The following is an 11450-nucleotide window of genomic DNA, read 5'->3' on the forward strand; positions in this document are numbered from 1 at the left end:
TATAATTACATCACTTTTATTGGTTAAATCTACACCTTCAATTAATGCGTTGAAATATACAGCAATTGATATAATGCGTTGAAATGTATAACAATTGATGCTACTACTAATTAATATGTTTGCTTTAAATGTAAATGCACATGTTAACGCTCTAATTATTTTCATCCGTCGCTCTTTATTTATCATTTTATCTTCACAGGGAAAACACACATACCAACCAAAAAAAAAAGCAAAACAAAATCTATGAACGTGAGAATTATTTCTGTTTTTTTTTTGAGTTTGCCCTCTAAATTATCCTTATTCAATCATGTATAGTGGAATAACACTTAAGTAGAAATATGAATAGCCTACAATTAATAGGAATATTTTTTAGAATACATTATAAATTTGAGAGATAAAGTAAATTAGTGTTTTATATTTAGGACCCCAACTGGCTTATATTTAGGACCGGAGTTAGTAGTAAATAAGAATGGATGAAGTGTATATTCCCATGATTTATGATGGCATTTTGGTGCACTATGGATTCTTGATCCACCCAATTGCTAGAGATCAAGCTTTTGTCATAGCTAGAGATTAAGATTTTGTCATATTTTGTTGTTTCTTTAGCATGGGTATGCATGAAAGAGAGAAAGAAATAAAGAAATGTAAGAATGATCTGTAAATATACAGAGAAGAGAAGGATAAAACTTTTATAAAAATAAATTTAAAATAATTTTATTAGTTTAATGTATTTTTTAATATGTAAGTATGAGCTACAGGTAACTTATATAAGATTGGAAGCGGTATGCAATGTTATAGAGTTAAGAACAAAATAAGGAACAAGAGGAGAGAGGGGGGTTGGAAGTGGGGAATAAATGAGAGAGAATGTGAGGACAAGGAGGAAATGGCGTGTTCTGGGGCGTGTTTGTTTCTGGGGAAGACAAGCAAGAAAGCCAAACAAGATATAATAAGAAATTGCAGAGTGGGAGACTCAGCAAGATGGGGTGTGCTATGTAAAGACATGGCGCCTCCGACAAGCATTAGGCAGTACGGTCGCACCAATATAAGTATATGCCGCATCTTCATCCTCGTTATTGACTTATGGTATAATACTTTCGTCCTGTAATTAATATAACAATTAGATAGCTAATATATAGATATTAAAAAAATTATTTAAGTTAGTTATTTATAATAAATAAATATTATCTTTTCTAAAATGCCTTGTATGCATTGAAGCTATATTTTGATAAAAATAATTACTTGAGAGTAAAATTGATAAATATTGGAAATAAAGTGAATTGAAGACTTCTATTTAGGATCAAATTAAATATTACATTTGATCCTTAATATAAGAGCTATTTTGATTTTTAATTTGGTTATAATTATAAGATCACAATTTATTTTGTCTCTTATACTACTTCCGGTCCTTAATATAAGAACTAGTTTGGTTTTTATATTAGTCCTAAATATAAAACCCCAATTCACTTTGCCTCTTATATTTATTCTTTTTTTCTTCAAAAGTAGTCATTGAAATAATAGGAGCTCTAGCCAATTCACTTGATTATAGCAAGGATATTTTAGAAAAAAACGACACATATTTATTACAAATAACTTGTTTAACTAATTTTCTTAATCTACTTAATTTAGTCAACTAGCTCTTATATTAAGGATTAAAGGTAGTATATATCTATTTTTCCAAGGTTGTCCTTGTAGCCGCACATGTCAAATGTTTCATCAAATAACATTTGATTAGCAAAGGTATTTTAAGAAAAATAACACATATTTATTACAAATAATTAACTTAACTAATTTTCTTAATCCGTTTAAATTAGTCAATTAGCTCTTATATTAATAACATGAGGTAATATATATATTGTTCCCCTTAAGAAATTAAATTCATTAAACCTTTTTTTGGCCAAAAAATTTTATTAAACTTAAACTTTAACCAATACTGTCTCCATTTACAGGGTAAAATTAATTGATTTTATGATTTTTTAAAGAGTAATAATAATTGATATCCTTAAATATATAAAAAAAAAAGTGTGATTTTTTTTTAATTTCCCCCCTCATTGAAACTAACGGTAATAAAGTGCTATCCAAGAAAATCAAATGCAAGCTAATGCCTCATTGCAATTAAGAACTGCCTTACCTTTACGATATATTCAGATGAATTAAATAGGATTTTAAAGCTCTGCCCTATACTATAATTCTAACTGAATAGAGGATATGTGCACCTTCCCGTTGGATCTAGAAGAGATTGTTATGTTGCTAAATTTACTTGAAAATGAAATAAATTCTCAAATTTACCCATATTTTAAAATATGACTTACATCTTGACGGGAAAGGAATTGTAAAAAAGGAATATTATTGCTTAAATTTTTTAAATTTAGAAAAAATGTACTTAAAATCCTATGTGGGGGTTGGAATAAACATTCAGGGTTGTGGGTGGAAGCTCGAGATTTAAGGGTTCATTTGTTTGGTTGTGACCTCAAAATGTGTTTCAAGGGAATGTCTGTCTGTCGACCAAATTCTCATATTGGACTGCTAACTAGCCTAGGGAATAATTCTATCTTTCATCGGTTTTAGTTAGTCTCATATATACTATTATATGTTATGGGGATATTTCTTTTCTTGTTATAATTAAACATTCGACGGCAAAAAGAAGTTATAATTAAATATTCATTTACCTAGATTTTTTTAAAGAATGGATACAAATTTTACTTGATATCGATGACGATAATTCTCGGAAATTGGTAATAATTTTCTGGGAGAACAAACAATAGGAATGTCGTCCATCCATGCTTTATATTTTGAGCCCTTGGTAAGCGTGGTAGTGGTATGTATCTGTTTGGTCCTTCTCCTTATCCCTCCCTCCCTCTCTCTCTCTCTCTCTCTCTACACACACACGTATCCATTTTCATCACCACGTTTTGTCCTATTTTATGCACCAGCGTCTCTAAATATACTTTTCTTATCTTGTACGACTTCTGATGTTTAATATAAGAACTAATTAATTAATTTAAATAGATTAAAAAAGTTTGCTAAGTTAGTTATTTGTAATAATTAAATAGGTGTTGTTTTTCCTATAATACTCTTGCTAGTTATATGTATTAGTTATAATTACCATTTGGTGAAACTTTTAACATGTACAACTATTACATAGATTACTTTGAAAAAAATAGATAAATATGAGAGATAAAATGAATTGGAGATTTATGTTTAAGACCAAATTATAAGTTAAAGTAACTCTTATATTAAAGGTTATAGGTAGGATATATAAGTTAGAAGGAAGATATTTCCCTGTAAGTATAAGAGGTCATGGGTTTGATTCCGCTTATAATCTCCGGCTAGTAGTACATGCCTTTTTAATTAAGAAGAAAAAGAACTTATAGTTGATGAGATCTCGTGCGTTTTTTTTTTAATTTAAAAAAAAAAGGTTTTCTTACAAAAATAATGCAGCTTCAACATCAGAAGAAGTTAGGGGTAAATAATGTAACCTGGCTATAGCTAAGGAGCTAAGGAACATATCAAATCATAAGAACAGTGTGGTCGTTGACAGCATTATGAAGCAATGTTTTGATGGGTCAATGATAGAATCCTTCATCAACTAGGTTTTTTTGACTTGTCTATGACTTTTGCTCCGTATTATACGTTAAAATCAATCACAAGGTAGAAAATAAGAAAAAGAAGGTAACACAATTGGTCTTCAAACTAAACTAACACATATTTATGATTGCTTCAGGTAAACGTTATATTCCAATAATTTAATTATTAATAATTATAAACCTAGCTAATAATAATAGGACTAAAGTATACATTTAGTCTTATAATTTTATACAATATTTTAATTTGGTTTCTTAACTTTTGAAAGTATATTTTTGATCTTTTAATCCTAAAATTGTTAAGTTTAAAACATGTTTTTTTATTAATAATGAATATGGTTGTTTTGAAAATTAAAATTAAAATATTAGTATTTCAGAATATTTTATCAACATTTAAGATATCAATGTCATCATTTTTTGTTACTAATTTTAGAGCTAAAACACTAAAAATATACTTTTTAAAGTTAAGTGATTAAATTAAAATCTTGTATAAAGTTGAAGGATTAAATTTATACTTTAGTTTAGCCTAGTAGTAATAGTGACAATAATAATACAAAGGTTGGTTTGCATAGAAATAGAACTAGAACGTGGTCTTTACACACAAATTGCTCTTGCGTCTAAGATTCTCCAAGCTTTTTTCTTTTGTTTTTATTATCTACCAAAATTATATATTGTCCTACACATCTTTAATTTTACCTTGTAAATAAATAAACAAATATTTGCTGAGTGATCCTCAACTTTATTGCAAGTCATATGTAGTTTTCAAAAAGGAGGCTCTTTCTTTATATAATCACAAAGTGGTGGTACGGTTTTAGACGATTTCCTCCATATATATGTCGTACGTACATATGCTACGGTAATTAATAAGAAAAGTGACTTTTTACACGAGTTACTTGATTCACCCAGGGTAAAAACGATTTATTTATTTTTTTTAAAAAAAGAATCAAAGTGCAAATTTGCTGCAAAAGTTTTTATTCAGAAGCTAGACACTCAAAAAGTTTTTTTTTGGGTCAGATTTATAGTTAAATTTAAAAACGTAACAATATTACTTCGCACTATTAAAAAAAACTAATGTTGAGAGTTAAAATATTAATACTGATCATTGACATTTTTAATAATAGGGGATAAGATTATTATAATTTTAAACTTTTGGGTCAAATTATCCAAAAAAACCATTTACAAGTGCCTAACGCTTTTGTGTGAATACTTCACAGATAGATTTATACCTTAACCTTAAAAAACTGATTTTACCCTTTTATATTGGTGGTAAGCGCAACTGGTATAGAAGTAATTTTCTTCGTCGATTGTCTGTGCAACTGTCCATAAATAGATGAATTTTTAAATAAAATAAATAATTTAACCAGTTATTTATATCGATTGTTGTTTTGCACACACGTATACTTTGTTTACAGGTAACTCATTCATTAAATGAAATTCCTAAATCACTACGCTAATTGAATATGATTCATTAAATTAAATGGGGTGCATCACCTTTATTTGCTTGGAGAGAATTTTATTGTTTGGTCAAATTGGAGGGTCAAAAAAAGATTAACATTTCAAGAATACGTACATCTTTCAGTTATGTTGATTAATTTAACCTGTTCTTATTTATAATACATGCATGATATATAGTCATTATCATACTATATGTATATATCCTTTAATAGCAAATTTTAATCATCAAAACGTTTACGTTGAAGATTATATATATTGATTTGAGGGTTTGATTTTTCTCCAAAATAGTAAAGTAATTTGTATGTCCTCTCTATATAATTAAGCTTAGTTATGATTACACGCAACACTTCATACTGATAAGTTTTGCTATAATGTCGTTTTCTCAAAATAGAATTACATTTGAAACAAATCACGTACACCCTTAGCTTATTAAGATATATATAAAGGAATAACAAGTCAAAATTATGTAGCTCACTTCCAACTTTTTCATCCTAAAATATATAATATTACAAAGGGAGAGACTCATATATAGAACACTGACGACTTCTTAATGGAATGAGCAATCATGAATTAAAGTTGAGTAGTCAAGCTAGCTTGGATAAGAAAGTACGTACGAAATTGTATTTATTAACTTAAGCAAGTCAAAATTTCCCCATTTAAAGACCTTTATTACTTTCTCTTTATAACTATTCAAACCGAATCTGCACCCAGAGATTGAGTAATTACTTTTTTTCTAGTACTTTTTTTTAATTCTAAATATAAGAACTATATAACTAATTTACTGTAGAAATTCAAGAAATTAATGGAGTTGTTTACTTATAAAACCAGGTATTGGTTTTCTTAATATATAAGATACCCCCTTTAATCATTTGTAATTTGTAATGAAAAACTACCTTATATAGAAACCCTTCTTTAGGAGACAAAATAAATTGAGTTTCACCATTAGGATCAAAGCAGACATCTCAATTAGTTTTTACATTTACTTAGGACAGTATGCATCTGAATTAGAGCTTGCAAACCTAGTTAATTTTGAATCAATTTTATTGGCTAAATAACATAAATTAAAATGGAGGTGCAAGGTCCACACTGATGCTTTGTGAACCTGGGTTTAAGGGCAGATTTGCATCCTCTAATATCAATTCAAAGGGGGGATTAACCAAACAAGTTGGGTAGCCAAACTCTTTCATTTAAAAGTTTATTATTAGCAGGTCTTGTAATTAAACCACAAACCAAACATCGTCTCAATCATCTTGCATAAAATGAATGTGTAGTTCAATGAGGATTGTAAAATATAAGGAGAGGGCTGAGAGGAAGCCACGTGAGCACACAGGATAGAAAATTGGTGCACTCGAGAGTGACATTGGTAGGATAAAATACTTGGGTTTTCTTAATTATGGGAATTGCTACCACCTTTTCTGTCCCACTTTAAGATAAAGCTAAGCCAAAAAGCAAGCGCGAGCGAGGCGGAATGAAAAAGTATAGGAAGAAGAAAGAAAGCCATGAAAGGAAGAAAGAAAGAGAAGAAAAGTAAGACAATAAAGAAAACAAATTGAAAAAAAAAAATGAGAGAGAGAGAGAGAGAGAGAGAGAGAACAAAGACAAAAGGTTCTCAAAACTCTATGATTATTCAAATTAAATTCTCTCAAAAACCAAGAGCGCAAGCAATGACTAGTGTTTCTGTTTCCTTCATTTAGCTATATACTTAACACCAATAAGATCTCTCATCAGGAAGTTTGTACGAGAGAGAGAAAGCAAGAAAGAAAGGGAAAGTGAAAGGGAAAATTTCTTTGTTTGAATCTGTGTTTGTTTGCAGAAGAAGAAGAAGGAAAGGGAGCTAGTAGGTAGAGATGAATAGAGGTGTTGTTCAGAGCTCACCGGTGCAACAAATGATAGCCGGGAACCCTAATTGGTGGAACATCAATCATAATATGAGGCCTCCTATTTCTCATCAACAACCACCTTCTTCTTCTCCTTTCTTCTTTTCTCCTTCTTCCAATAACTTCCTCTCTCCACATCCTCCTTCATCTCCTCTTCCCTTTCCTTCTAATTGGCATGCAAATCAAGATCAGCTTCCTGAGTCCTGGAGCCAACTTCTCATGTAATATCTCCCTCCCTCCCTCCCTCCCTCTCTCTCTCTCTATATATATATATATCTTTCATTTCATACACACTAATAACTAGACAATTCTACTTGAGTAGCACTGAGGTTATCTCTGAGATTGAAGGATCTGACTTTGAAAACGATCTGGCTAATATATATATATGTATATGTATATATAGGGGTGAAGAAGATAAGAAACTGGGAAACTGGGAGGAGCAAGTGCTGATGAGTCAGGCACAAAATGTTGCTCTTGTGGATGTGAAGCAAGAGAGCTCATCGGTGAATAGTTATGTGTATGGAGGAGGACATGGCGGCGGTTCTGGCGGCAGCGGCAATAACAGTAACGAAGAGTTTCAGGCGGCTTCCGGTGGCCGAGGTGGCGCTGCTAATTGGTCTCATCATCATCAAATAGTGCCTCCTCCTCATCCTCCAGCTGCTTCTTCTTCTTCACCAAAATCCTGTGTCACAACTTTCAGCAGCAACATGCTGGATTTCTCTAGCAGTAAGACAGATGCTAGGCATCCTCCTCCAGATCGATCTTCTGAGGTAACAAACTTATTCAGATTTCACTCTGTAAACCGCGATTAATTTAGTAAGAATCTTCCACTTCTTCTTTTTGAAAGAAAAGAACTTTGTGATATTGCTTTTGTTCAGCAATGGGGTCAAGAAAAAAAGTGATCTTTTTCTTTTCTAACGGTAAATAAAACTTTGTAACGGGTTTAGTTCCGCTTTTTTTCTGTTACAAACACATAATTTCCAGGAAGAAATTCTTGAAACACACAATTATGAGACATTGATCGTGCTATGAATCTTTGCGAATCAGGGGCAATTCTTTTCGGTTATTAAAATCGTACATATCAAAATTTGTAACTTTAGATTTTGTTTGTGGGAAAAAAGTTGCTTAATTTAAAATTTGACTGGATCATTCCTTTTCTTTTCTTCAAGTATAACAGCAATGGAGGTGGTGGGGCAGTGAAGAAAGCTAGGGTTCAACCATCTACGACACAGTCTTCTACCTTCAAGGTAATACAAGAGCCAATATACACACGATAATAAGTCTATGCAGAAACTTCCAATTAATTACCTCAAAGGCCCAAACTCTTTTTGAGAGAGACATGTTGAGACAAACCACATAAGCACACACGAAAAACATCATCATGTGGGTGCTAACTATTGTCTTTCTTGTTTGGCTAATTCTCAATCATGACGATTCTTTATCTCTTTCTCCTTCATGTCTATCTGCACACACGAATCAAACACAAATAACTTAACTAACTTTCAAGCACATGTGCATGTGCCAGTAGTCTCTGACTCCTGAGTCGTTCTATTCTATCCTCTTCTTCTCACATTTTCAGGTTAGAAAGGAGAAATTAGGTGACAGAATTACTGCCCTTCATCAGTTAGTTTCCCCCTTTGGAAAGGTAATTATTAAACTTTCTAATTTCTTTTATTCATTTGAATTAATACTTAGATCCTCACCAACCGTGTACATTTACATAATCGATACAATATACATACTACGGTGGCAGGGGCTATTGGGTATATCACCGTTATGTGTATTATGAATACAAGTTTCAATCTACTCCCTCCAATTCTAAATGTAAAAACTAATTAAGGAATTTATTTTGGTTCTAAATGTAAAATCTCAATCCATTATCTCTCAAATTTATAATTTTTTTTCTCTCTAAACTATCTTATTAATGGGATGGTTTTCATTTCCAATACAAATTATTAAAAAAGGTGTTTTAAAAAAATTAATATTTTATGTAAATAACTAATTTAACTAATATGTTTAATTTATGTAAAGTAATTATATAGTTTCTATGTTTTAGAATCGAAAGCAGTATTACCGAGAGAAGTCCTAGCTTTTTAAACCCTATTTCTGAGATGAGACTTCCGGGCTTGGTACTCATGACACACCGACAAGGAGAAATCCAGACAGTGAACTATATTAATATATATATATATTTGTTAATGTTGTGGTTGTTTTTTAAGGAATAGTAAATAAATGTTGATAATTGAGTAATAGTGGGTGTGGGGTTTCTTTCACTTTTGCAGACTGATACAGCGTCTGTCTTGTTAGAAGCAATAGGATACATCAGATTCCTCCAGAGTCAAATTGAGGTGATGTTTCTTTCTTTCTTGCTTATTTCAAACAAGCATGTCTCTGTGATATAGCACGCTGTAAAAGTTCCATTCACATTGTTTCTTTCGAATTAGTGTGTGTGTGTATATAAAATTAATGCCCCTTTTAATTTATCTTTATAATATTGAATTTCTCAATATTCTTTTCTCTTGTAGGCCCTTAGCTTACCATACTTGGGCACCACTGGATCATCATCATCAAACATGAGGCAGCAACACTCTGTAAGAAATATAGTGCCTTCCCACATTTAATTCCTCTTTTGTGTGTGTGTGTATTTGAGAGTGATAGACTATATAGCTGGACTATGAGATTATATTTTTAGCAAATTAATTAATTGCACTTTTTAAGACTTATGAATAATGGTTCTTCATAATGTGTGTGTAGAATTTAAAAGTGTTTACTAATTCTTTGCAAAAATATTATATTATGTGATTACCAAAAAAAATCTCATAACAAATCATATGTTTTGATGTAGGAAATGACAACAAAAATAAGTAATCGTAGAGATTATATTCATTTCTTAGGATCTCATAGAGGTGTCTCCTTTTTTTTTTTGTACATTTATTTTTTTAATATTATTTTGTCATAAGCATATGACTCACTTCTCAAAGCAGGAATAATAAAAATCTCTCTCTCTCTCTGCACCTTCTTGTAGCTTCTTTCTTCATTGGATGTGTATGGGGCTAATTATTTGGTACTAATTAAGTGATGATTTATGGAGATATTTTTTAATTATTTTGTTAGGTTCAAGGAGAGAAGAATTGTATATTCCCTGAAGACTCTGGTCAGGTATGCTTTTTCATGGCATCCGTTCTCCTTTTGAATATAAATTCAAGCTCCTAGCCCAGCTTCCATTTTTATTAATAATTGAATATTGAATTAATATAACGTTTTAATTAATTAATAATTTAATTATTGCAGGAATTACAGGAGGAAGCAAAGAAGGACCTGAAGAGCAGAGGGTTGTGTTTGGTTCCAGTGTCATGCACACTTCAAGTTGGGAGTGATAATGGAGCTGATTACTGGGCTCCAGCTCTTGGAGGAGGCTTTCGATGAATTATATATTAATCCTAATTAATTAATTAATGGGGTTGATTGAAGCACACAATTACGAGAGATTATTATCAATTAAATATATAAACATATTCATGGATATGGTATAATATCATGAGCAGTCAATCTGCTAAAAATTTCAAGGCTGATTGCTCATGATGATATACACCATTCCTGGATAAAATATATTACAATTAATAATTAATGTAATATATGTATGTGTGCTTTCACAAGTATTTTTAGGTAGCCCCATGTTAATTAATTATTATTAATTACTCAAGACTACTACTTACTCCTTGTTCATGCAGAGATCTGATCTCAGGCTCTTTATTTCTTGTTGTATGTTGTTGTTATTAATATATTAGGTTTATTGATTAGTTAATTGAGATCTATGGTGGTGCATTGTTAATTAAGTTTCATAATTATTATTGCATATGGGAAAAAGATTTAGGTTAAGTTATTTATATCCCTCATATCACGTTACCCAATCACACATAACCATGTCCTTATTTATTTTATGTAGATTTATAATTAAATATAATTAAATGCTAATATTTCAAAAATAGAATACATGGTCATATGTTATTAGAGAATTTAATTTAAGGGGTATAAAAAACTTGATATAAGTATTGTCTTTATTATATATGACTGTGTATCTTTAATCATTTGAATGCTTCTTTTTTGAGCAGCATCAATTGATTAGTAGGATCACAGTCATACTCACATTAGGCCGCCCTCATCATTTTTTATCAAATTAAAATGATATATCTTCTTATTTCTGCTCTTTTGATCAAAGTTGCGTGTATATCGCACTCTCTTTATGATTATTAATTAGGGAAATTTGGCTTAAAGTACCCGTTTGAAACTTTTATTGACCAAAGAAATTTGGTATATAACTCATTCTCAATATGTGCAATTCTTATTCAACTATGTGTAAAAGTCTTCAAAACGGAAGTTATTTGCATAAAGCAGAAAATATGTTGTATATATCCGAAGAAAATTTCTGCTTGCTCATATTTAAATTTTTTTAGCCTATAAAATTTATAAACATGTACTTTTAATCAATTTTTTCTACTAATTGTTAATGTCGAAGGTGCCTTATTACTACAAACTC

The 11450-nt window shown here is 30.7% G+C and overlaps 1 protein-coding gene across 1 annotated transcript; it reads left to right on the top strand.

The window, feature by feature from the left end:
- The first annotated feature begins 6584 nt into the window (after nt 1-6584).
- LOC114731063 (transcription factor bHLH68) lies at nt 6585-10792 on the top strand. Its single transcript, XM_028918194.1, has 8 exons — nt 6585-7134; nt 7317-7683; nt 8083-8160; nt 8493-8558; nt 9196-9261; nt 9439-9504; nt 10028-10072; nt 10205-10792. Exons 1-8 carry the CDS (start codon nt 6884-6886, stop codon nt 10337-10339), a joined length of 1074 nt encoding a protein of 357 aa, XP_028774027.1. The 5' UTR covers nt 6585-6883; the 3' UTR covers nt 10340-10792.
- The last annotated feature ends 658 nt before the right edge of the window (nt 10793-11450 follow it).

The sequence above is a fragment of the Neltuma alba genome, unplaced genomic scaffold (genome assembly GCF_004799145.2).
Source record: "Neltuma alba isolate B1F8T4 unplaced genomic scaffold, ASM479914v2 tig00012799_pilon, whole genome shotgun sequence".
NCBI lineage: Eukaryota > Viridiplantae > Streptophyta > Magnoliopsida > Fabales > Fabaceae > Neltuma > Neltuma alba.

Bases quoted from the DNA above. Each gene is read 5' to 3' on its own strand.
- LOC114731063 (XM_028918194.1), top strand. From the start codon at position 6,884: ATGAATAGAGGTGTTGTTCAGAGCTCACCGGTGCAACAAATGATAGCC. The intron at 7,135-7,316 runs GTAATATCTCCC...ATGTATATATAG, and splicing joins TCCTGGAGCCAACTTCTCAT to GGGTGAAGAAGATAAGAAAC. The intron at 9,505-10,027 runs GTAAGAAATATA...TTATTTTGTTAG, and splicing joins ACATGAGGCAGCAACACTCT to GTTCAAGGAGAGAAGAATTG.